Genomic DNA, 25,033 nt, shown 5'->3' with positions numbered 1-25,033 from the left:
GACAGCCTGGCGAAGGCAATAATGAGGCAAGGTGGCAAATACCAAGATAGCCAGTTGCTTCACAGCGTTACCCGAGAAGGAGCGAGAGCCTAGAGGCTGACGCGAGGTTGAAGATGGAGAAGAAACGAGGTGGGAGGAGATGAAACAATGAAAGCATTGACAAGGCGGACGGGAACTTGGACAATCGCAATCAGACATACGGAATCCTGCGATAAAGAGACAACGTTGGACGCGAAGCACCAACTACACAGTCAGGCATAATCAAATCGTGATGCATCAAAAAGCTTTGTATATTACTGTCTATCTTCTCATAACTCATGCCCATCAACAGCATCAACTTCATACTAAACCCATTATAATGCATAGTTACGCTGCTTACTCTGGGGGCACATAAGGGTTGATAAGCATGTCGCTGAACCTAATCACATCACGAGTATAAGCAAAGGCATGGTAGGTACATATGGAGGGTTATGACTTACTTCTCAAGCTTCTCCTTTCCTCGCACTTCTTCAACGAGCAGTGGCATCCTAACAACATTGAAGTCTTCATAGAGCTCTTCGATCTGCTCCAGATACTTCTTTTGCATCTTCCTCCGCGCGTTGCATTGATCACAGTCGCTGCCTTGCTTAGGGAATAGAAGTTGGTTGACCACAATCGAATGTGTGTCGATTTGATAGCTTGTCAACTCCTGGATCATTCGCTCGGTTTCATACAGAGACAAGAACTCTGCAATACAAACACAGACAAATGTAGTCATGTCGGGGTTCTTGAACTGGGTGTTGACTTCGCCAATGGTTTCTCTTAGTGACTCCATCTTCTGCAGAAGCTCGTCCATGTTTTGGCCACCGGGCAACCCGCCGCGAGCTCCAAGAATGGAGTTCAGCATCGGCCCAAATTGAGACGAAAGTTGCGAAAGTTTCGCGAGGGCCTTTTCGAGTACCGTGGGGAATTGGAGGAAGCGAAGGGTGTGGCCGGTGGGGGCAGTATCGAAGACAATAACTTCATATGACAGGGACTTGACCTGCTTGAGGACCTCGGCGAACGACATGGCTTCGTCAACACCAGGGATCTAATAATACCGTTAGTAATTGTTCTGGCAAGATTGCATCCTTGATATCGCAACATACGCTGAAAGCTAGATCTTGCATCATGTTCCCCATACCGAGCCCGCCCATAGGGTCGTCGCCCTGTCCTTCGCCATTCGCTAGGAGATCTTGGATACTTCCGTTCGGGTCAACTTCCATCGCACTGAGATTGGTGTATCCATCGACTAAGCGAGCCTCCTTTCCGAACTTCTGGCCGAAAGCATCACTCAGGTTGTGCGCGGGGTCGGTGGAGATGAGCAAAACAGACTTGCGAGCTTTGGCAAGCTGAATTGCGAGAGAACAAGAGGTTGTGGTTTTTCCAACACCACCTTTGCCTCCAACGAAGATCCATCGTAGGGTCTTCTGGTTCACGATCGATTGGAGGTTAGGCTCCATAAGGTCGTCATCCTGGACAACCGCGGTCGAGGACATTCTGAACAAGTGCGTATCTAGAGATCGCAACGGCGTTTTATGAGGAGTCTGGTGGGTCTGCTTAAATGAATACAGTCAGATGGGAATATCCGAAAGGGCCAGTGGTGTGACGAGGTTGTACTTACTGGTTCTGCTAGCTAGGCTGTTGAGTCTTCCCCGCAAAGGTCAAAAAGTTTTGGCCGAAGCTTGAGGAAGCGGAAAGAAGAGTTAGCGTCTATCGCCCAAATCCGCACTATATCGCCCCAAGACAAAAACAACCAGGAGAAATTCTTGCTTTGTCCACTGTCAGTGCGGTCAGCGATGTGTAAAATGCGCACAAGGCGTCTTGGCCGCTGTCAAAATGACACGTGCGGGAGCCTTTCGTGCCTCAGGCTGTAACGCTGGACCCCGCCAGCAAGTAAAGCTCTTTGCGAATAACCTGGTTCCTGGAAGCTAAACCTGACCTCTTGGATTAAGAAGATCCTACGGTACTGATAAACCTATACACGCTACATTTAGCTGCAATTGGCCCCTGGAAGCCAAATGATCAACTGTCGCCGGAGATCTTGAATACCCCACCAAAAGGTATACTCCGGAGAGCTCCTTGTCGGTGGCCTCCGACACAAGAAGAGCGGAGGTCAAAAAGCAGCACAACGTAGCTTTATCTCCTGCTTTATCCCCTCTCCCTTTCAGTAAACTTCCTGGTATTCTCGCTTCTGCTTAATGGACCTTGGCTCCGGAAATCAATCCCTATCAAGCGACCAGCTGGGCAAAGTCACAGACCGTCTTGGCTTATACCAGAACCACCTTGCTTCTTCCTCATCATCGAGGTCTACAGCAGCAGCAGCAACTACTTCCATCTCGAATCCACAAACAAGCACAACACAATCACAATCAACCCCAATGTCTCGCGACCCGATTACGTGCCACGTGCTGAACACCCTAACGGGCACCCCTGCCGCCAACCTCCCCGTTACGCTCACGCTCCTCTCCAGCCCATCCTCAAAAACCACAGCCCAAAACCCCACCTTCACCGCAACAACAAATGCAGATGGCAGAGTAGCAAATTGGAGTCCCAGTCCCACGACCGCGGGCTCATCACCAAGTGTTCCAGCCCTCCTTGCATCTCTCCCAGCCTCCGATAGCAAGACAAACTGGGCTGTACGATTCGAGGTCGGCCCGTGGTATGAAGCGCAGGGCGTCGAGAGTTTCTGGCCCGAGGTGGAGGTTAAATTCACGGTTAAAGGACGTGGGAAGGAAGGCGAGGGCGGGTGGAGGCATTATCATGTTCCTGTGCTGTTGGGGCCTTGGAATTATTCGACTTATCGCGGGTCGTGATTTCTACCTACCAGGAAGTTCCGAACCCGAAGTTTGGTGGTTGATAACGTCGGCGGGCTCAAATTTGATATAGATAAGTATTTTCTGGAATTGATCTTATCGCATTGTTATCGATTGTGTAAAGGTTAAAATAAAATATGACGTACGTGGGCCCTTGGGCTTGGAGTATGAATTCACCGTAATCCGTATAAGCATTCTGCACCGACATATATATCCGACTTTCTGTGGAGACCCGTTAGCGGGATCTTTGTATAGACAACGCATGGCAGCTTAGTTCCCTTAACTCTACTAATTTCGATATCAGACAAAATTGGTATCCATATTCGGATATCTCATCATGTTCTATATTGCTGTCTCCCAAGTGACTATATATCACGGTTGGCGTCTAAACCACCTACTGATTACAGTTCACGCCTTGCCATGGATAATGTGATCTGTACTGTCAAGTAGCAATAATTTCTATTGTACCTTTTCTCTACCTAGGAATACCAGTAATTCTCTACGAGACCCTACTCCCACAAGGTAGAAGTACTCATAGAAAGTTGTGTTACGTACTTTGATACGAAGCCAGCCAAGCCAAAAGCACCACGGAGCATGCGAGTTTCCGGGTGGCTTTCCGTGTCAGAACTAAAAGATAGGCTTGCATGACAAGGCAGTGATCATAGTTAGTAACAGTTTGGCAGGTAGCTTGCGACTGAGAGAGCATGTGTACTGGGGCACTCCAATCTCAGATCAGCGCCGCTAAATTTGGACTTGCTTCGTGCAGTTGCGCTTCTCTGCACTGCACTCGTCCAGATGTCGGCAAGCGTCTAGAATCTGAGTGGCAACTGGTTTGATAATTTGCCCGCCAACGAGAACGAACATTGCCTGTTCACGTGACCAAAGACACAGACAACCCAGTTCCCAGTTCTTGAGAGATTGCGTCATCACCTGTCTTGCCCAATCAAATCCTGGCTGGGTGGTTTGATTTCACAGGAAAACGGCGCGAAGGAGTCAAGAAGGTGACAGACAGGCCCTGAATGGCCAGAAAGCTTTCACCGCCCAGACCAACCCCAACCGAATTCATAGCTTTGATTCGCCAAAATCCAGAACGGCAGAAGCGGGGGTCAAAAAAGGGCGAATGAGTGGCGAGATTGGAGCGGATTCATCAGGCATTGCGACCTGTCAGTGGTTATCCACCCGGCTGGTCAAGGGTGACCGACCCACAAAGTACAGATAAAATTCCTGTCGTCGTCACGGTGAAGTCATCTGTCAGTCAATTCCCCCTTCCTCCAGCTCTATCGGACGAATCTTGGAAGGCTCAAGGTTTCGGATTGTTTGGAGCTGTGACCAGCAGATTTACCTGACATTTACCTTCTGTATCCCTTGGATCAATCCCACCCTTTACTTGTGCGAGGAGTTGTGTGCACAAATCCAGTAATCTGGTCTCGGGGTTGCGTCATCCACATTTTGGCGCAAAGAACCCACCATCAAGCAACAGAGGTCAATCTTCGAGATTCTCGGTTCCGGCCAATCGGAACGTGATACTGCTCCCTTTTCGGGTTTCATTCACGAATTTCAGTTTCTGTTTTCAAGACTTGCTTGCTTGTGTGCGAGATTCGGGGGCAAGGCCAGAGTCTGGACAAGCAGGTAACGGAGTAGGGAAGACACTGGAGGGTCTGGATACAACCACGATCTTCGAGAAGTTTGGCTCAAGAGCCCAGAGTGCAACCCGGCAGGCAGACTGGGGGCTTTTGTACGAATCCAGGGTTGCAGGAATCGAGGACTTCTGCCGCTTACCTCATAGCCGACCGCCTCCCCTCTTCCTCAGACTTTCCCCTAAATTTATTGCATTTCTCCCTGTCCAACCCAGACCTACGTCACAATTTTTCTTTCCTTCCTCTCCATTCTCCATCATCATCATCATCATCATACCCAGTGACTTTCCGCCCTCTGGGACAACCACTGCATTCACTGCGCGTACTCGATAATGCGTGATTGTTTGTATCTGCTCACTTAAATTGTTTTTGCTGGACTCACTACGTCACTTTTTTTCATTTCTTTTTCACCTTTGACGCGGTCCCGTGCGATACTTCCAAGAAGCGTCGACAGTCCTGCCCCTTCGCTTCACTATCTTGTATTGGCTACCTTAGTGATTCTTCGTTTTTTTCTAATCACCTTTCGCCACTCCACCCAATCGGCCTTGGGTCTTTTCTTTCATACTTTCTTATCGGGGTTTTTTTTTTTAATTCTCTTTTATTCGTTTTTATTTTTTCTCGGGACCACGGATCTTCTGCAGCCATATTATTCAGCTAATATATCAACCCGATCGCGGAGAGACTATGTCCGCCGCCGTGGCCCCAACAGTCTCAACGAACCTCGCAACTAATAATTCTGCGCATAATTCGCCAATGGATGCGAAAAAGCCCAGTATCAAAATGGATAACGGTGAGTTCTTCCAGATTTGGTTCCCAAATGTTGAATCTGTGGTTATGTGCCACACTTCCGGCTTCAATGTTGTCGTTCCCTTCGTCGTGTCGGGATGACCTCATACAATCCTTATTGTCCCCCTAATGACGTCGCACATCTACCACCTCCATCTCTATACCTTCTTCATGCTGCGCCTCATCGCGACTTCCTCTCCCTTCTTGTATACTAACGTGTCGCTTCTCTAGAAGCCTCATCAGATACTAAAGAACAAAAGCCAGACGGCGAATCCCAAAACTCATTAGCACCTCCTCCACGGCCTAACCCATCAGCACCTACCGACACACCTGACTACTTCAACTCCGTTCATAATCCTTTTTCTTTAGAGCCGAACCCCTTTGAACAATCATTCAGTGGGGGCTCTGGCGAGACACCGGGAAAGTCGATCCTTCCTCCTGTCGCATCAATAACCTCTCCTGCCCTGCCCGGCACTAGTTCTGCTGGGGGAGCATATAACTGGTCCAACTCCTTGCGCTCGGGTCCTCTTAGTCCGGCTATGCTTGCGGGACCTGCCGGTGGGGGTGACTACTTCGACAGTATTGGACGAGGCTTTCCAACACCAAATGAATCGTCGCTTCGCACTGGCTTAACACCTGGTGGCGGAGGTTCTATGTTCCCGGCACCAAGTCCCAACTCTCAGGCTTTGATAGCCCAACTCCAAAACGGAGGCGCGACTCCCTCCACTATTGAGTTTCATCGTACAGCATTGAACGCAGCCAAGAAGAACGGAGGTGCACCAACTTCGAACCCAACTGCCGAAAACGACCAACTGCCCCAAGGTGCCGCAACCACTATGGATATGAAGACCACCCAGCCCGCCGCGGTTGATCCGTTTGGCCACCATGACGCAGCCGATGCTGCTAATGGGCTGTTCATGCTAGCTAAAGGCGGACAATCGACAACGAATCAGTTTGACGCTGTCCCCAACCAGTCCGCAATACCACCTCAAACTCTCCAGGCCAACATGGGCGACCAAAATGCCAAACAACGTCAATCGGTCAATGTAAATAGCGTAGCGAATACAACGCGGGAAGCCAGCGGCGATGGCTCAGATATGCAGAACGAACAGACTAAGCCTGCTGCCAAAGGCAGAGGCAAGAGAAACGCGTCTACAAAGGCCACAGGTACAGCCGGAAACAGACGCAAGACAGAAGATTCCAATCAGGGATCAAATAAGAGGACGAAACTCAACAACGGGTCGGTAAGCACCGAATCGCCATCCGAGGGCGAATCGGACGATGAGGACGAGCAGCCCTCACAGAAAAAGAAAGGAGGCGAGTCGAAGAAAATGACTGACGAAGAGAAGAGGAAGAACTTCCTCGAAAGAAACAGGTATGCCTTACCTTTTTTTTTTTTTCTCCATGCAGTATTATAATGAACCCTTGGCTGATGATATTTGCAGAGTTGCGGCGCTCAAATGTCGACAACGGAAAAAGCAGTGGCTTGCCAACCTTCAAGCCAAGGTTGAGCTGTTCACTTCAGAGAATGACGCACTCACGACCACCGTTACTCAGTTGCGGGAGGAAATTGTAAATTTGAAGACATTGTTGCTTGCACACAAAGATTGTCCGGTTTCACAGGCGCAGGGGCTTATTTGGAATCCAAACCCACCATACACTTGAGGGAATTAATATTTTATACTGCTGCATTATTAGTTTTACTTGTATCTGCTACGGGGTGTAACAATTAGCAAAAGCTTTCTTTCCAAGTGCTCCACAAGACTGAGTGTCGTAGTTTAGTCCGCATTCTTCTGTAGACAAAGCCGAAGTGGACTATATGATATCTCATATCACCCCGCCTTGAATTGTCTCCCCCACTATGACAAGTCCAACTCTGTTGTGACATATGCCAGGGCAATCGGAGAAGATGCAATAAAACGAGGGAGATACGTTATCTTCACCTTCACCGACTCAACTCGACATTGAGTCGCTCCATTTTCATACACTACTATCCTCTCCTCCAATCATGAGCGTGGAAACCGGCTCATCGAGGACTTGCTCCAGCTTCAAATGCTTGGTTAAACATTTGATCTTCGATGCTTAATCACAAATAATCGAAAAAAGCAACCCAAAGAAAAGCAAAGAGAGACAGACCCACGCACAAAATAGGCCCCTGCGAGCAAATCAAATGAATAATATTTGCAAAAACAATGCTTTTTCTCCCCCCCCCTTTTTTTTTCTCGCAACCCCGCAAAGTGCGGTGTTATCCTGGGACCATTGAATTTGATATTGATTTTAGTTCCAACACGACTGTTAGAAAACTGCAGCTGGGAGTGTGTTTATGCAGGTCAGCACTCATAACTAAGATAGCATAGCATAGCCGTGGCTAGGTGCACTGGACCTGCATAAGTAGCGCAGCTATCTGAAACCACCCAAGCGGCTAAGCTTGGGTTTACCCATTTACCATAAGTATGCATTCGTCTAGCAGCAGGGTTGGGTTGGGTTGAGGCTTTGTCATTATTCGGCTGGGTGGGACCGTGGGGTATCGGAGTCAACCTGAACAGGTGGGATGCTGCGAAAGCGATTAATTGCAATGCCATTAATGGCCCATAGCCCAGGGTCATGCATGGGCTTGGGATGGGTTGAACTTGGCCAGGTGCTAGTTCTAGTCTACTCAAGAGTGACCCAGGTAGCCTCCCTAACACAGCACTCGGGTCATCCAGGGCACAGATCTACTCTGGGGTTTACCGCGACTATTGAATCATGACCCTGCCCCTGCAGAACTCCAGACTGAGATATAAAATAATGACGCTCTGATTAAAATCCCGCGATAATCATTGAGACTGAAGAGTCTAGTCCAGACTAGCCGAGTGCGGGGGTGAGCCGATTGAAACTTGTTTGCAGTTGCAGTTGTAGTTGCTTCTGCAGTCGCTGCATGCACTTCTCAATAGTCAGTAGTAGTCAGTCACTCTGTCGGGATTTAATAGTGAGGCTATTATAGCATTAGCGGTTAATCAGGGTAAACGACAACGAACCCGTTCGGGCCCGACCTAGTTTATCCTTATCCACCCAGATCTTCAGTTCGAACGCCTGGACTAAGCCAGACAGCCAGACTGGACTGGCTGCTCACACGTACCTGCAGATCCATCCATTAATCATCATAATCATCATGAACCCCAACCTGATTCCAACCTCACCAGGGACCAAACCTTATCCAGCACCTGATGACGGAGGTGTCACATTGACTCATCTTTTCTTGCTTTTCCTCCCCTCTCTCAGACTCGGTCTGCCACTCCGTAGTCCGTAAGCCGTATTCACAGTGGGTTGTATGCAAGGAACGAGTCCGACAGAGGAAGACGCCAACCTGGCAGGGCCCACAGAAAACACGCAGCGTGCAGTGATTCGAATGCGACATGATAAGATCACGGCGTACGTATGATTTGACTCAGACTCGACTCGTGACCATCCCCGTTCAAGTCAAGCCGAAAGTCAAAGCCGAACGGGGTCGTGGTCGTGGTCGTATCCATCCCTTGCGTCGATACGGCGACAGCAACTGGGGGCCTGACTTGAAACTGAATGTGAGCAAGGGGGCTAACCTTCCCCCAGTTCCTTGTCACGGGTAGATACGGCAAGAGAGGAAGGGTGATGAGTGAGACGGGATGAATGGAGATTAGATTGGGTTTCTACCTTAATTGTCGGTGCTAGTAGGTTTGGGGTTGCGGGAGAAGGGTTCTCGAGTCTGGTTCGTGATTACGGAACTTAATCTACAATCTATGGACTGGTCACTTTGGAGACTGGAGCGGTGTGGTGGTGATGGGAATCGTTTCCAAGTCTCTAGGTAATGACGAGTAATCACAATGTAAGCGAGGTGGCTTAGTATTCGTACTCTGCTCTCCTAGGAGCAGTTTAGATGAAAAGGGCCATGCAAGCTGTACACTACGAAGGAGTAAGAATGTGGATGGGAGTATGAGGGCTTATTGTCCAACAAGAATTGGAATTTATTTCAAGTGCTATATTAACTCCAAGAAACTCGATCCGAAACGCCAACCCAAAACACATGCGCTGCTCTGAAACGTGGTGCAGGGTGCTAACTTCGCTAAGATACAAAACACAAAACAGAAGAATGCAGGCTGACAAGAATTAAATCAAATGACCGAAATGCCCATGGCAATGCGATGCGTCCGTCCCTTGCCGATGAACGCCCAACGAACGCCTCGCTAAAACAAAACGCCGAATGAGAAGCCGAAAATATTAGACAAAAAAGTGAAACAGTCGAGGTATGAAAGAGCAGTCGACGTAGGCAGCTTGGAATGCCGGTGTGACGGCAAAGTGCAATAATAATAATAATAATAATCATTGTGACAAAGGAAAGTAGACTGGTGGCAGTATAGTGGTACTCCGGTCCGCAGGCACGCAGGAAGAGCCCGCCTGATGCAGGCAATGGAACGTCATTCGTTGAGTGATGCAAGTATGTATGATGCAAGGGGGTGATCAGAAAGCGAGAAACGAAGAATTGCGCAAGTCGAAATGGAGATGAGAAGCGAAGTTCATGGGGGTATACGGCAGACGGCTGGCTGGCTGAGCTGAGAAGAAGGCAACGAAGACAGGTGGAGACTGCGTGTTTGAGACAGTTCGTCTTCAAGCAAAACACCGGCGCTTTCGTAGTTCATCGCGGCTGAGAAGTCGGCGGATTCTAGAAACAAATCGTGCCTTTGTGGATCCTGGATTCCGCATTAGCTGAGACCGGTCATATCAGGCAAGGAACATGTCACAAGGAACGGGACGGGCTGGGGAACGTGGATTGCTGATGAACTTACCGCTGCACCTGCGAAAGGATCGTTTCGAGAAATGTTCCGGTAGTGATCGTGGTGATGAGACAACCTCCGCCCAGTATGCGGTGTCTTGATATCCGGTGAAGTTCTTGCTTGCGGACCATGGGTTTTCTTCCTCGGATTGTAACTGCAGCGCCACGACGTGAGGGTAGAGGTCTCCTAGCGGGTAGAGCAGCTCTAAGGAGGGTCGAAGCTCGTTCGTATCGAAACTATGGCTTGTCGGAGCGCGGTCGGATAGTGGTGTTGGTACTGAGGTGGTGGGAGAGCCCACATAAGGTTCGTAGTTGGACTTGTAGGTCATTGTGTTGATGTGCAGATTGGAATACTGTAAGGATGCAAAGTAAATCGAAGTCGAGATGACAGTCGAGTGACGTTTTGAGGACTTGTAGATGGAGATAATCGAAGATGGCTCTGCTCCTGTCAACAAGCGGGAGAAACCTTGAAGGTCTTATACTTTCCGACGGTGGTACGGACAGTGTCGGTGTGGAGAAGTCCAGCGCATGGTCTGGAGACCCTGCAATCAGCTGCACATTTCTTTTTTTGTCAATCTGTGGGAATCTGGGAATCCGCCGCTTACTCGAGGCCATTCTAGCGCCATGAGTGACATCGTGATTGGGGACCCACGATCGAATCTCGAGCCGATGATTTGAATTCCACGCAGAGAGTCATCTCATTCCAACAGCCCGCAGTCAACAAACAAGACCAATCAGGGGGCGCCAGTGCCTGCACTAGTCGATTAACCTCCGGATGGTGCCTCGCTAAAGATAACTAGTGCGCAATGTGCCAAGTTGGCGCCTTGGAGGTGTCCATTCGGAGAGGTTCGGTCTCATCGGGATGCAGTCGCACTTGATGAGCAGCAGGGCAGTCCAAGCCACCATTGCTCGCCCAGGGCTGCACCAGCGTTGCGGTCAAGCACTGCAGCAGCCCAGCAAATTAGGTGGGTTACTCTGGGCTTTGCAGGCTCCCGAGTTCCCAAGACTCTGGGGATCCACCGCAGCCCACGCCGACAGGGTCTCTCCTTGTTACTCGTAACTCTGTTGATCTCATGCCGCCGGAGTGCCCGACAGTGTTCGATCTCAACCTCGCACTCCCACTCACGATGCAATTGCTCCCAGAGCCCCTTGCGTCCACCCCCTCCAAATTCAGGCTCTCTCCACGTTTTTGGACAACCGTGTGACTGCATATGTAGGATGACGCTTGTGATGAGGCCTTAACGCGCAACTTCCCCTCTTCCCCTCTCTCCCCTCATCTGACCTCTCTCTATCTCTACACTGCTAGCCTAGGTTGGATCAGAGCAGGTTCCAAGAATCAAAGTGAGAATCGCGGTGGGTGGGGATGCGTCATGATTTTCTGCGATCGTCCTCAGATCTTTGGGCGGGCGGCCGTGGCTTTACGAGCTTGGGGACCAGAGCTGTCACAACCTGCCCACACACACTATTGATTTTTTCGGCACGGATCTCGCCAGTCGCCTGGTCTTCGGTGACTCTGGTACTACGATCGAGATTCGACGGCTATTTGATTAATGACGATGATGGCACTTCATCACTCACCCTCAGTCTCATAATTTCATTTCCCACAGAGATGAACAATCATGTGTCCGAGAACGGTGAGGTTCGGGCACAATCAGCAAGGAGGAGATTAGGCCTCAATTGGCGCCAACAGGGCAAGAGCCGAGACTCGAGACTCAACACCGACCCCGTAATCCTTAGTCACATAATCAGTCCCCCAGTTAATCCATTCCTACCCAAGGGAGGATGCGCTAATCGAGATGATTTCCAAATCCCTGCGGCCATTGGATCAGATTGACGATGGCTCGCACGTCCTCGGTCCAGGTTCTCGGAACCACGCAGCGACTAAGAGCAAATAGTCTATCTGGCCAGTGCTCACGCTGTTCCTCAACGGGCAAACGACGCGACCTGCCATGCGACAGAGGGGCCCATAGGGCGTGCTGCGCCACGGGCATGATCGGCTGTTGGGGCCTCAGGCACCGATGCACCAGCCCCATTCCGAACACAGCCACTGCATATTCGCTGACCCCGAAGAACCGAGGCCCAACCAGGGCTCCACAATCCGTGGCTGGGTTCTCTCTGTGGCTGCAACTACCTGTGGCTTGACACCATCTTTCAATAGGCGCTGCTGCGATAGCTTCAGATTCTCGGATTTGCAAGAATATCCTGCCCCGGGCTCCACTGCCCCCGGCGGGACCGGCATATAGCTTACTTGGACGGTTCTTACACCATTGATCTTCTATTCTTGGTCCTTCTTACACTTTCTTTTTTTCGCTGGAACCAGACTTCGTGCTTCGGAATGACCGTGCTGGGCCTGCACCTGTTGGGGGGATGGGGATGTACTGCCAGCTGCTATAAGGAGGGCTCCTCCCCCTCCATGTCCCTCCCTTAGATCCGCAAGCCAAAACATCCAATCTATTCAGCTATTTCTCTCTAAGACACATTTACCAACCTTGGAAGCAATTTCCACTGCTCTTCTACTCTCCATAGTTACCAGTACTCTTGGGTTGCCTCGACCCTTTCTTGACTATCTCTCCCCATATGCGCAACAACGGAAATGCCACTGAACGTACACGATTCTGGAAGGGAGGCCTCTCTGTCTATGGGTATGCCCGATCCCTCTTTCGTCGCCGCAGTGCCTTCTCCATTCGCAAGTAAGTCGCTTCTTCCATCCTCGATGGGTCTTTTCTGCGGTTCTCTACTCTCAAGACCCGTCGCTAAAGCGCATTTCCCCTTTTGACAGAGCCCATTCATCTGGAAGCTGAACACGCTTTCGGCAGACTTGAGCCGTTCCGTCCTTCCTCGATGGATCTACCTTCCAGCCCAGACGCCCCAAGCGAACCGGTTCTTGCGCCAGATGGTCCAACTCCAGAACGCGCAAGTATCTACCAGGTGCATTTGCCCGATTGGTATTCGTACTACACAGCGTGCACACAGCATTTCCTTGACCACGCGCAACATTCGCTTCCTGTGCAATCCGTGGCAGCATACATAAACATCCGCCTCCCTTGTCAGCAACTATCCAATCCTGTCGCGCGCTTTGGCGCCTCTAGCCCTTCATCGCAAATTTCGCTGCGGCACTATATTCGCCGCCTCGTCGTGACAGGAAACGACACGGCACCTATACTCGAAGCATTTTTTGGCGCCGACTGGTCTAATGGCGTCGGCAACATCCGCAGGCAGGAGAGGATGAATTATCTATTCACCGCAAAGAGTAACGGGTGGGCATCAACAAAGGCCGCTTACGATATCTTGCCAGACGAGCAAACGCCATTCATACGACCACTCCACGACGCAACTGAAGAAGAGCTCTGCGAGGCCGAAAAGCATTGGAGCGAGTGGCTCGCTATGGAAGATTGGATGGTGGGGCCACGTAGTCCTTGGGAGTGAAATGAAGCAAGAAGCTGTTTGCTCATGACTTGATGATTTATGACCTATAGCATTGTCGCTCTTTTCCCCTGAATCTTTTTCTTTTTTTTTTACCCTTCTTTTTGCACTTGCATAGGCTCAGTGCCCAAATCCCTGTCATTATCGAGTTATTTCTAGCGAAAATGGAATCCTGCAATTTAACCAATTCAACCTATCCATATAATCAAGACAATTGAATACGTGAGCATTGAGAATATGCCGGACCGTGCCCACACTCCGAATAGTTTATACCAGGTGGAGAATTATTATTATTATTTTTCTTCTGACGTGTGTCCGAAGAGGAGAATTCGATGACAAAAAAAAAAGAAAAGAAAGGACTGAGTCAGGTCGTTGACAGAAAACGGGCAAAGCCATGCGAGACGAAACTGAAAATCTTTTCTCTGCATGTACCTTATTTGTGCACAGCCACAACTGCGAGTCGGTCTCCCCGAGCCCTACAGAGAACGGAGCAACGGAAGATGCAGCTGCAGATCAGGAGCTTCTTTTTCATTTCTGCAATGTTTACGTTATTCGGGGATTTCCACTCTGTCACATCATCATGGAGCACAACCCCCGTCCTTGCACTTGATGGTTTCTCCAGTTCGATTTTGAACCCCACAAGACTCAGTCCCAGAGAGGTTTCTTGACTCAGGGGGAGAACAACAGTGACAATGAGACAACAGGATCCCTCCATCGCAAACATCGACATTCGAACCCTCGATCGGTTTCGGCCCCTTCGTGTCTCAGCTGTCAGATTCAAATCTCATGCACTCCTAAATTAATTTGACCAGTCAACTGTCGACTGACATTTCGAATCCGAAGCCATTATCCCGCTAGGCCAAGTCCTCATCTGAGACTTTCGCCCGATCCCCTGTCCAGACTCCAGCCTCCCATTGATGCCCAGGCTGAGGTTTCATCTAAATCGTTCTAGTGAATCCTTTGACCAGCTCAACGGGTTGAACTTGCCAGCGATCTCAAATCCTGGATCCTGATGAGGATCGACAATCGACAAGTGTCATGCCCGAGGATCACCGACGCTTCACGAAGCGTCGGACCCAGCCAGCCACAATGAGATCCATCCCCTTTACCCCTTTTCCGCATCTGACAGCGGCACAAGAAGCCCACACGAAGCCTCAGTGGGGCGGACGCGCCCTTTGTTTCCAGGTACTCGGGTCGCTGATTTTCGCCTTGAACCGTGAAGTGACAGGCAAGTGACACTCGCGAGTCAGCCGGTTTCAGTAATGCTCCTTGGCTAGCCCACTGTCCACCACCTGTCATTACTTGTTAGTCTTCTCCGTAGCCCAGTCGATGCCCTCTGTGCTCCATACAAGGTGCCCGGAACCCACTTGCGGTTGCGGGCGATTGTGAGGATCAGTATGGGGCCGCCTGCGGCCTGGCTCGCTCGCACTTGTTCGTCACTCAGACACTCGGACATTCCTTGACGTCGGACGGAGACATGGGGCGTCTCGTATTCTTCCTCAGATCATCAAGCTAGTTAGTCCGCCCTGGGTTGACAAATACTTCTACTGCCCTGGGTGTCTATCCTGACACCTAGAGTAGGGCAGGGGTTGGTTTTGTTGGACTAGGATAGCACTGGTGTCTCCAGCTTGTCGCGGTGATTACTCTTTTGCCATTGCTTGCTTTGCAATGCTCTGCGTAGGATACGTGGCACCTAGGCTAGCTGGCACCTACACCGTACGTACCCTGTCTAGCTATAGCCGGGATCATGTCGTGATCGAGACGACTAAGGGGTATGTGCTACATATTGATATGCTTGGTTGCCTCGGTTGCAGTTTTATTGACTGGTGACTGGCTGGAGGTTTGTTTACGTTGTTAGTAGAGCGGTGGCATCTGGGTTTCGTCACTTCGTAGGAACATCAGGTGCCTGCTAACCTATTACTTTGTTCTCTTGGATGTTGATGTTGCGATTGAGCTATGTATGGCTATCGAATAGACAAATATATATATATATTTGTCCAAATATATATACATTGAATTGTAGTTTACTTCAGTAATACAAAGAAAATTATAAATGTCGAGGCGTTCCAATAAAATCTAAATGAGGGATCCCGATCTCTATAACCTGTTGAATGCCACACGAGGAGTCATCCGTAGTATATACTGCAGTTGAAGGTCTCGCTGTTAACCGGAGAGAACGCTTGTGATTGACTGGATTGACATGAGTCATCCCAACACGGCTAGCGCAACCACCCGCACTCAATGATTCATTTTCGATTTATCGACAACAAAGATTAACCTCGTCAACAACTACAGAGCGCTGATTTCGTGTCAATTCCCTTCGGAAACACCTCAATTCCTCCAAAATGAGCGGTACCAAAGGAGTAGCTGAAAACATGCTGTGGGGAGGTCGATTTACTCGTCAGTTACACCCTCAATGGCTCTCCATCCCACTACCCAGAACTAACCAAACATTCAATTCACAGAGGGCCTCGACCCCCTCATGGTCCAATACAACGAATCCCTGCCCTACGACCGCATCCTCTGGCGTCAGGATATCGCTGGCTCCATTGCCTTCGCCCGCGCCAACACAAAGTCCGGCATCCTCTCCGCACACGAGTTCTCCGAGATCGAGCGCGGATTCAAGCAGATCGCAGAGGAATGGAGCACCAACACCTTCGTCGCCAAGGAGAACGACGAGGACATCCACACTGCAAACGAGCGCCGTCTATCGGAGATCATTGGCAAGGATATCGGAGGCAAGCTACACACCGGCCGTTCCCGCAACGAGCAAATCGCAACCGACCTGCGCCTGTGGCTGCGGGATGAGCTGCGGAAGCTGGATAACTTCCTCAGCGACCTGATCAAGGTCTGCATTGCCCGTGCCGAGTCTGAAATTGACTACCTCATGCCTGGATACACCCACCTGCAGAAGGCCCAACCCGTCCGCTGGAGTCACTGGCTGCTTTCGCACGCCACTGCGTTCGCCGACGAGCTGAAGCGTCTGCGCCAGGTCACAACCCGGGTTAACCGCTCTCCTCTTGGCTGCGGTGCCCTCGCTGGAAACCCGTTCCAAATTGACCGTGAGTCCATGGCTAAGGAGCTGGGCTTTGAGGGTCTCCTTTACAACTCGATGAATGCCGTCGGTGACCGTGATTTTGCTATGGAGACTATGCAATGGGGTAGCTCGTTCATGCTCAAGATCTCTCGCTGGGCCGAGGACTTGATCATCTACTCTAGTTTGGAGTATGGATTCGTTCGTCTGTCGGATGCTTATTCGACTGGTTCGTCGCTGATGCCCCAGAAGAAGAACGCTGGTGAGTCATTGCCTGCTTGTTTCCCTTATTTATATGACATGATTAACTGAATGTCTTGTAACAGACAGCCTGGAGCTTCTGCGTGGAAAGTCCGGTCGCGCCTTCGGCCACATGGCTGGTCTGATGATGACCATCAAGGGCCTGCCTACAACATACAACAAGGATCTGCAAGAGAGTGTCGAGCCTCTCCTCGACCACATCAAGACCGTCGGCGACAGCATCCAGATCGCTACCGGCGTTCTCTCCACCCTCACTGTCATCCCCGAGAAGATGGTCGCTGCTCTAGCCCCTGAAATGCTGGCCACTGAGTTCGCCGACTACCTCGTCCGCAAGGGCGTCCCCTTCCGTGAGGGCCATCACATCTCCGGCCGTGTCGTTGCGCTGGCTGAGAAGCACAACGTGCCCATGGACCAGCTGTCGCTGGACCAGCTCAAGGGCGTTGACTCCCGGTTTGGCGACGACATCCAGGAGTGCCTGGACTATGAGCGTGCGGTTGAGCTGAAGGATGCCATCGGTGGCTGCAGCAAGCGCGCTGTTCTCGAGCAGACCTCTGTGCTTAAGAGCATCCTATAAAATACAACTACTAAGGTAGGCGTGTCTGCCCTACTCGCACCCCGCTGGATAAGGGATATATAGAAGGGAAAAAAAAGGATACAAAAATGAGCATCATGATCGGATGGATAGGATCTACAAAATGAGATACAAGATACATGGATTAATGCATATAAAGAGAAGCATTTCGGGTTTCTATTCCTCTTCCAATCCCGTTCTCCTTTAACAACCTAACAACTAAAATAAACAGGTACAGTATAGTGACAGTCTAGTAAGGAGGCCATGCGCCATGTATGCATGCAGCAAGTGTATCGTGTAAACAAAACCAGGCTCACCTCAACAGAGCCTTCTAACAACCGATCTAACCAATGCAGAAGGAAAAAGGACAGAAAAAAAGAGCGGGGATAGTCAACGAAAAATACAACCTGGATAATCTCACCAAAACCAGTAAGCCGTTCCGGCGATGTAGGGCATTAGGGTTGTTGGGGTGGAAGACGACGAAAACGAAGGAACCCAAATAGGAAAGAACGACTCCAAGAGGCTGGAGTTTCCCGGGCCTCCCGTCGGGAAAGAACGAACAGACGGCGGAGGGGAAGAGGGGTAGTAAGGAAGGTGCAGGTGGGAATGAAGGAGCATCCCATCCCCATTACTTTATTCTTCTTGTGCGTATCGTCTCATCTCATCTTTCTCATCCCCAGCTTCCTCGTTTCAACGACTTGTTCGGCCATGGGCCGAAAGCCTCCCGAAAAATACGGTATACCTCTGACAATCATGTCATTTTTGACCTCCTCCGAAACTTCTCAATCACCCTCTCTTTCACTTGGAACGAGCCCCGTCTCCAGTCAGAATGATAAACCGGTGGTGGTGACCCGGGCGGCGCCTGCGACGACGGCTTCAGCTCACTCGTCGAGTCATACTCCATGAAGCTCATTGCGTGCGAGTCAGGATCAACGGGGAAGCGGTTGAAGTTTGCCGATAGGATTGCTCCGTCGAGCGTAATTATTGGAGATGGCAGGCCTGCGGCGCGGTAGATCTGCTTCTGTTCGTCCTGGCGTTGGCGCTGGCGCTGGCGCTCGTTGAAGGGGATGTTGATGAGCTCGCGGGAGGAGCTGGCGGGGAGTTCGAGGCGGCCGAGGTAGAAACCCGTGTCGAAAAGCTCGGGGGTGGAGTCCCGGTGAGTTTTTGTGGTACTTATGGTGGTGGTTTCTGGGATGGAGGTGGGTGGTAAGTATGGTGCTGTTGGAGGGGGTTGGGTCTCGCGGAAGGCCGGGTGTACAGCGTCTGGGGGAGGGGCGATGATTGCGGACTTGGAGCATGAATTCCTGGTACGTCTAGGATTTATTACTGTGGATGGCGAGGAGACAGATGCGATTGTTTGTGGTGAATGGCTTTGGTTGCTTTGAAGTGGCGAGATGTCTGGTGATTGCTCTATCGGTGTACTTTGTGACTGATTATTAGGTGGACCGGTGACGATATTGCGGACGGCCATTGACGCTTGTTGGTTTTGGGCTTGCACTTGAGCCGCTTGCGTGCTGTTTGCATTGCCATCTTCGACGCTTCTCTCTGTATACTCCGTCCGAGGGCATCTCCAGTGAAGGAGGGTGAACCGCTTCCCACGCTTTCTTCTCGAACGGATCACCAGGAATGCGACGATACATAGAATCAACAACAGGCCAATTATGCCTCCGACAATGCCTCCAATCATTTTTGAGTTGGTGTGGCCCTGGCTGGAAGACGAGGTGGTCCCGATTGAGGTAGATTGGGAATCGGGAGATTCTGTTATGGAGGTAGCAGACGTGGTAGTCGTTTGTTCACTGTCGACACTGCTGGTGAGAGTGCTATCCGTTGTTGTCGTCGGCTTGGCCTCTGTTGTTGATGATGCTGTCGTCTTCGTCGTCCTTGTGGTCTTCGTGCTTGTCTTCGACGTGGCGGTCGCCGTGACCGTTGTCACCGATATCGTCTCTTTAGTGTTCTCTGGCTCCGTCGAAAGCGACTTGTCACCTTTCGAATCCGGACATCCTGAGCCACAGGGATCAACGGAGCAGCAACCTCGGAATCCACCTGAGCAGACATACCACTCTGTGCTGGGTGCACACGCCGTATCCTGACGAGCCACTATTTCCTCCATTAAAATGCAGTGTCTTACAAAAAAGAAGAAAAGAAAAACGCTAGCAAAAGAGCGATTTAACGAGTGCGTTTAACGCATGAGGCCGGCTCAGCATTCGAGTACAGAATCAGAACGATGGAGAAAATGTTGTGCGAGGAGTGAGATCCAGACATATGAAGATGTCATATCTGCGAACCAACTACTTCAATGAACAGTCCCACGGATAACTGACGTTGGTCCTTCAACGGGGGGTATCACGAGCCCAGACATCCTTTCAGCGTATTTTAGGCGATGTCGTCAAGGTTGGTTGGCATCCATTCCTTTATTGGTGGGCAAAGACTGTTCAACGCGAGACGATCAGGGTTCTGGAATGAATTGGAAACACTCGAGCACGGCTATCCTTGATGCGGTCGCCGATGGTAACCACACCTTTTCATGGCCTTCCTTTCTGATGATTTTCAAGCACGTTGCGAGGGGGCTGGCCCTTTGTACAGACAAAGAACCACGAGGTCCACCAGACCGGGTTGTCAGCCTTTAGTCTCTTTTGCCAACCAAAAACCAAGCTAACGGGCGTTTGAAGCGACCATCGTTATGAGCGGATTGGCAAGGTACGTTCCTCATCGAGGGCTCAAGCAAAGAAAACTCCGTTGTATAAGCTAACAAAAGGGCTATAAAAAACAATAGAACGTGAGTACTCCCAACTCATCGCCTTGAAGATAAACAATGGATATACACATATAAAGACAAAGGAAATTATTCCGTTCGAATTTTCATGACGCTTCTTTTCCTTCGAGTTGAAAGTCTACTCCAATCCCGCCTCCCAAGAAACAACCTGAAGCCAGATCTCTATCAGCAATAACGCGGCATTGGATCTGGTGAACGATTGGTAAAGACACTGAACGTGCTTAGTAAACACGCTTGAAGGGAGGAACAGGCTTGCACTCCTTCTCGTCCAGGGTCGTGTCGACGACTCTACGGTAGCCAAGGTCGACCTTGCCGTGAGGCGTCTTCTGCCACGTGAGGGTGTGCTTCATCCAGTTCTCGTCGTCACGCTCGGGGAAGTCCTCACGGGCGTGAGCACCACGGGATTCCTTACGGTTGGCGGCGGCAACAGCAGTTTGAGAGCTGCGGTGTTTGTTAGTCATCAACTTCTTTTTTAACCCTTTCTTGAAAGGAATACTTACGCGCAAGTCAACAGGTTACGGAGTTCAAGAGTCTCAACAAGGTCGGAGTTCCAGATCATGCTACGGTCCTTGGTGCCGACCTGGTCGAAGGTCCCGTCAACCTTGGTGATCTTCTCAACACCCTCATCCAAACTTTCTTGTGTACGGAAAACGGAGACATCAGTCTGCATGGTCTTTTGCATGGCGTTACGGATGTCGAAGGTGGACTTGGGACCCTCAGCGGTACGGACGAAGTCGAGATCCTTGATGGATTCGGCACCGGCATCAGAGGCCAGCTCGGCGTGGGGCTTGCCAGGGGAGGCGATTTCACGGACACGGTGAGAAACGGCACGACCGAAGACGACCAGATCCAGAAGAGAGTTGGCACCGAGACGGTTAGCACCGTGGACGGAGACACAGGCGGCTTCACCGCAAGCATACAGGCCAGGCACAACCTGGTCGTTACCGGCCTCATCCACAGTCAGGACCTCACCGGAGAACTTGGTGGGAATACCACCCATGTTGTAGTGGACGGTGGGCAGGACGGGAATGGGCTGCTTGGTAACATCGACACCAGAGAAAATGGAGGCGGTCTCGGAGATACCGGGGAGACGCTCGTGAAGGAGCTCAGCGGGCAAGTGGCTCAGCTGGAGGTAGATGTGGTCCTTCTCGGGACCGACACCACGGCCGTCACGGATTTCCATGGTCATGGAACGAGAGACGACATCACGGGAAGCAAGATCCTTGGCGGTAGGAGCGTAACGTTCCATGAAACGTTCACCCTCGGAGTTGAGTAGGTAACCACCCTCACCACGAGCACCCTCTGTGATTAGACATCCGGCACCGTAGATACCAGTGGGGTGGAACTGGACGAACTCCAGATCCTGGTTAGGAAGACCAGCACGGGCAACCATGGCCATACCGTCACCGGTACAGGTGTGGGCAGAGGTACAACTAAAGTAGGCACGCCCGTATCCACCAGTGGCCAGAACAGTGTGGTGAGCCTTGAAGCGGTGGATAGTTCCATCCTCCTGGTTGTAAGCAATGATACCGCGGCACTCGCCGTTCTCCATCAGCAGATCCATAGCAAAGTACTCAATGAAGTAGTTCGTGTTGTGGCTCAGAGACTGTCCATAGAGAGTGTGCAGAAGAGCGTGACCGGTACGATCAGCGACGGCGCAGCAACGGTAGGCCTGTCCTCCCTTGCCGAATTCCTTCGATTGACCACCGAAAGCACGCTGGTAGATGAGACCTTCCTCGGTACGGGAGAAGGGGCAACCGTAACCCTCGAGCTCACGAACACTAGCAGGGGCCTCTCTCGTCATGTAGTGGATAGCATCCTGGTCACCAAGCCAATCGGAACCCTTCACGGTGTCATACATGTGCCATCTCCAGTCGTCGGGGTGCATGCTATCGGCAGATATTAGCGCGATGCGATAGGAGACAATTTGATAAGCAGTTGAAACACCTACTTTCCAAGGGCGGCATTGATACCACCCTGAGCAGCGACAGTGTGAGATCGAGTAGGGAAAAGCTTCGAGACACAGGCAGTGTTGAATCCAGCTTCAGCAAGACCGAAGGCGGCACGCAGACCGGCACCACCAGCACCGACGACGACGGCATCGTACTCGTGGTCCTATACACAATCAGAACCAATTCCCCCGCGACTCCTGTGACTACCAATGAGTCCAATTACTTACAATGACCGGGTATTTATCTGAGATGTAGCCTTCAGCGGCCTTAGCGCGCAGAGGATTGCTGCCGAAGATGCGGGCTGCGCAAGGGCGTGTTAGCAACAGGCGAAACCGCAATTCTGTCTTGTCTCGAGCTTCAATGCATACCTGCAGGTCGGGAGGATGAAAATAGACGTCTTTGATCCCTCAAAGCACGGGAGATCTGTCCCCAACATCTTAATTAGCCTCAATTCGCACAGCCGAATATTCAAATCGAATAAACCAACCTTCGAGGCGGGAGCCAAGCTCCGCAAGCCTAGGGAGCTCATGGTGTCAAACCGCACGAAGAAAAAAAACGAAAAAAGAAACCTAGCACTTCCCTAACAAAAGACAGACCAGGGACGGCGGAGGAGGGGAGAGGGATGTCAATTAGCGCAGCAGCAGCAACGAGGGAGTGCAAGTGAAGTGAACTTGCAAAGCTCCCGGTACACTTTTGCTGGATCCGCGAAGAGCGGAAGTTCGGCTGACCTAATCATGGCATTTCACTTGCCGACGGGGAGGACCGGGGCCGAGCCGGCCAATTAGATTATGTCTAGTGGTAATCACCTCGGGCAGCCGGGAGACTGTCATTGGCCGCGGTCGCTGCTGGGCACGTGGGCCGGTCTTCCTTTATCCCGGCTATACATTTAAAGAGAGAAATTCCGGGGTCTAGGGGGGTGGTGATGGGGTTGTGATTACCTGGGGTAGGGCAATTCGGGTATTGTATGACCGAAATGGCACGTAAACACTGTTTACGGGGCTGGCTTTTCTGCGACTGTAGTCGGCCGCTGGTTGTTCTTGTGCTCTTCGAAAAGCCGAGATGAGCCGTGATAGCAGTCATGTGATACTATTCGGGAGATCAAGCCGAGATAGAACGGCAATAAAGTCTACACAAACGTTTACTGTCGAGGACCAATGACTATCGAAACCATCGTGGACTGAATCCCTAGCTAAATTGATCATAACATACACGTCCAGCCCATGCAATGTAATCCCAAAGATGCAACGACAGAAACCCCAGCAAGCATCCATCTAATTATACTGCATGTACGTCGCTGTCGAGTTGAACTTCAGGTTACCCTTGATAACCTTATCCACGGCCGCCAAGAAGTCCTTCTCCGTCGCGACCTTCCGTCGAGCACGGATGGCGAACATGCCGGCCTCTGTTGCAACACTGCGAAGCTCCGCACCTGTTGCGTTGGGGCAGAGTCGAGAGATGAGCTCCCATCGGATATCGCGCTCCACGGACATGCTCTTGGCGTGAATACGGAGGATATTAGCGCGACCCTCGACGTCGGGGAGAGAGAACTCGATTTTACGGTCGATACGGCCGGGACGCATCAGAGCGGGATCGAGTGTTGACGGTCGGTTGGTCGCGAACATAACTTTGATGTTACCTCGAGCATCGAAACCATCTAGCTGTGTGATAAGTTCAAGCATAGTACGCTGAACTTCGTTATCACCGCCTGCACCGTCGTCGAAACGGGCTCCACCAACTGCATCAATTTCGTCGAAGAAGATGATGCAGGCCTTCTTGGTTCGGGCCATCTCGAAGAGCTCGCGAACCATGCGGGCTCCCTCACCGACGTACTTTTGGACAAGCTCACTACCGATGACACGAATGAAGGTTGCGTCGGTTCTGTTGGCGACAGCTCGCGCGCAGAGGGTCTTTCCAGTACCGGGGGGACCGTAGAGAAGGGCACCCTTTGGTGGATCGATACCTAGGTTGACGAAACGCTCGGGCGACAATAGTGGCATTTCAACGACTTCTCGTAGCTTCTCAATTTGTTCCTTGCAACCTCCAACGTCTCCGTATGTGACATCAGGTTTATCTTCGACTGTCATCATTGTAACGCTTGGGTCGATCTTAGGTGGGAGTGGCAACATAATCTGGTACTTGTTTCGGTCGACACTGAAAAAAACAGTCAGTTAAAAGAGGAATCCATCTAATAAAGATACAAACATACCCTACTCTCATGCCCTCTTCGATATCTGTAGGACTCACTCGCTCCCCTAAGTTGACCACAAACTTGGCGATCTGCTTGACGTTGATGACATATTTGCTTTTGTCTTGGTCCTTCTCATCTTGGATGATCTTTGTGCAGCGAGCCACCTGAAGTGGCTGCTCCTCCGCCATACGTTGCCTGTCTGCGGCAACATCCCAAAGATGTGGAGGTGCAAGACCGGTGTCAGATTCCTAAGCACGTCAGCTCCCTTCCTTTTCCTTGCGGCGACGCGGATGTTGTTGGAGAAAGTCAGGTCTTACCTTGACGCCAATCTTCTCGTTCACGCTTGCTTGTCTGTCCTTAATTTGCTTCTCTAGATTTTTTAATGCGTTCGCGTACGGAGCCGCGCCGTAGGTCTTGAGTACTTGGATGTCCCTGCGGTTCGTCAGCAACTGGCATCACAGCGCAGCGACCGCGGCGCTTGGGGCGATAAGGGTGATAGCAAGCGACATACTCATCTGTAAGGGGAGTAATCTTCTTCTCGGGCTCTTCCTCATCAGCAAAGTTCTTCTTGTACTTCTCCCAGTTGTCTCCCGTGGCGGAAGGCATGGTGAGAGGATGTGGCTAAACAGCTGGTCTAGAGGCGAAACAACAGTCGGAGATGGAATAATGTACAAGTGTCAACGGATAGAGGGGTCGTGAGAAGGGAAACGAAGAAAACGAGATGGATATGGTGCGAGAGTGAGAGATGGAAGAGAGGTGATGTCGTCGAGAGCTGTTCAGTCTGTCCG

The 25,033-nt window shown here is 51.0% G+C and overlaps 11 protein-coding genes across 11 annotated transcripts; 6 read left to right on the top strand and 5 right to left on the bottom strand.

Annotated features, from left to right (window-relative positions):
• Positions 1-375: 375 nt before the first annotated feature.
• On the bottom strand, positions 376-1,517 carry ASPVEDRAFT_128101 (uncharacterized protein; the record flags this gene model as incomplete). Its single annotated transcript, XM_040806516.1, has 3 exons — positions 376-418; positions 480-1,069; positions 1,128-1,517. 3 exons carry the CDS (start codon positions 1,515-1,517, stop codon positions 376-378), a joined length of 1,023 nt encoding a protein of 340 aa, XP_040665953.1.
• Positions 1,518-1,868: 351 nt separating this feature from the next.
• On the top strand, positions 1,869-3,232 carry ASPVEDRAFT_552211 (hydroxyisourate hydrolase). Its single transcript, XM_040815038.1, has 2 exons — positions 1,869-3,058; positions 3,113-3,232. The coding sequence occupies exon 1, from the start codon at positions 2,220-2,222 to the stop codon at positions 2,832-2,834; it is 615 nt and encodes a 204-aa protein (XP_040665952.1). The 5' UTR covers positions 1,869-2,219; the 3' UTR covers positions 2,835-3,058; positions 3,113-3,232.
• Positions 3,233-5,155: 1,923 nt separating this feature from the next.
• atfA (bZIP transcription factor atfA) lies at positions 5,156-6,922 on the top strand (the record flags this gene model as incomplete). Its single annotated transcript, XM_040806426.1, has 3 exons — positions 5,156-5,261; positions 5,489-6,632; positions 6,703-6,922. The coding sequence occupies 3 exons, from the start codon at positions 5,156-5,158 to the stop codon at positions 6,920-6,922; spliced, it is 1,470 nt and encodes a 489-aa protein (XP_040665951.1).
• A 2,955-nt stretch (positions 6,923-9,877) lies between these two features.
• Positions 9,878-10,372, bottom strand: ASPVEDRAFT_81767 (uncharacterized protein; the record flags this gene model as incomplete). Its single annotated transcript, XM_040817088.1, has 2 exons — positions 9,878-9,960; positions 10,057-10,372. The coding sequence occupies 2 exons, from the start codon at positions 10,370-10,372 to the stop codon at positions 9,878-9,880; spliced, it is 399 nt and encodes a 132-aa protein (XP_040665950.1).
• Positions 10,373-12,636: 2,264 nt separating this feature from the next.
• ASPVEDRAFT_26939 (uncharacterized protein) lies at positions 12,637-13,469 on the top strand (the record flags this gene model as incomplete). Its single annotated transcript, XM_040809963.1, has 2 exons — positions 12,637-12,733; positions 12,823-13,469. The coding sequence occupies 2 exons, from the start codon at positions 12,637-12,639 to the stop codon at positions 13,467-13,469; spliced, it is 744 nt and encodes a 247-aa protein (XP_040665949.1).
• Positions 13,470-13,633: 164 nt separating this feature from the next.
• ASPVEDRAFT_551456 (uncharacterized protein) lies at positions 13,634-14,284 on the top strand. Its single transcript, XM_040815031.1, has one exon. The coding sequence runs from the start codon at positions 13,799-13,801 to the stop codon at positions 14,132-14,134; it is 336 nt and encodes a 111-aa protein (XP_040665948.1). The 5' UTR covers positions 13,634-13,798; the 3' UTR covers positions 14,135-14,284.
• Positions 14,285-15,657: 1,373 nt separating this feature from the next.
• Positions 15,658-17,495, top strand: ASPVEDRAFT_39598 (argininosuccinate lyase ARG4). Its single transcript, XM_040811958.1, has 3 exons — positions 15,658-15,866; positions 15,932-16,762; positions 16,827-17,495. Exons 1-3 carry the CDS (start codon positions 15,812-15,814, stop codon positions 17,333-17,335), a joined length of 1,395 nt encoding a protein of 464 aa, XP_040665947.1. The 5' UTR covers positions 15,658-15,811; the 3' UTR covers positions 17,336-17,495.
• A 527-nt stretch (positions 17,496-18,022) lies between these two features.
• Positions 18,023-18,803, bottom strand: ASPVEDRAFT_81764 (uncharacterized protein; the record flags this gene model as incomplete). Its single annotated transcript, XM_040817087.1, has 2 exons — positions 18,023-18,076; positions 18,123-18,803. The coding sequence occupies 2 exons, from the start codon at positions 18,801-18,803 to the stop codon at positions 18,023-18,025; spliced, it is 735 nt and encodes a 244-aa protein (XP_040665946.1).
• A 202-nt stretch (positions 18,804-19,005) lies between these two features.
• Positions 19,006-19,422, top strand: ASPVEDRAFT_81763 (uncharacterized protein; the record flags this gene model as incomplete). Its single annotated transcript, XM_040817086.1, has 1 exon — positions 19,006-19,422. One exon carries the CDS (start codon positions 19,006-19,008, stop codon positions 19,420-19,422), a length of 417 nt encoding a protein of 138 aa, XP_040665945.1.
• Positions 19,423-20,326: 904 nt separating this feature from the next.
• Positions 20,327-22,645, bottom strand: ASPVEDRAFT_188926 (succinate dehydrogenase [ubiquinone] flavoprotein subunit; the record flags this gene model as incomplete). The annotated part of the gene is made up of 6 exons (XM_040809038.1): positions 22,545-22,645; positions 22,426-22,480; positions 22,285-22,358; positions 22,057-22,220; positions 20,606-21,994; positions 20,327-20,546 (listed from the first exon to the last, which is right to left on the bottom strand). The coding sequence occupies exons 1-6, from the start codon at positions 22,584-22,586 to the stop codon at positions 20,327-20,329; spliced, it is 1,944 nt and encodes a 647-aa protein (XP_040665944.1). The 5' UTR covers positions 22,587-22,645.
• A 683-nt stretch (positions 22,646-23,328) lies between these two features.
• On the bottom strand, positions 23,329-24,851 carry rpt1 (proteasome regulatory particle base subunit RPT1; the record flags this gene model as incomplete). The annotated part of the gene is made up of 4 exons (XM_040817085.1): positions 23,329-24,208; positions 24,264-24,493; positions 24,563-24,677; positions 24,757-24,851. 4 exons carry the CDS (start codon positions 24,849-24,851, stop codon positions 23,329-23,331), a joined length of 1,320 nt encoding a protein of 439 aa, XP_040665943.1.
• Between the last annotated feature and the right edge of the window lie 182 nt (positions 24,852-25,033).

This window comes from Aspergillus versicolor (assembly GCF_001890125.1).
Source record: "Aspergillus versicolor CBS 583.65 unplaced genomic scaffold ASPVEscaffold_3, whole genome shotgun sequence".
In the NCBI taxonomy this organism is placed as follows: Eukaryota; Fungi; Ascomycota; class Eurotiomycetes; order Eurotiales; family Aspergillaceae; genus Aspergillus; species Aspergillus versicolor.
This window is presented reverse-complemented; position numbering and strand designations above follow the sequence as displayed.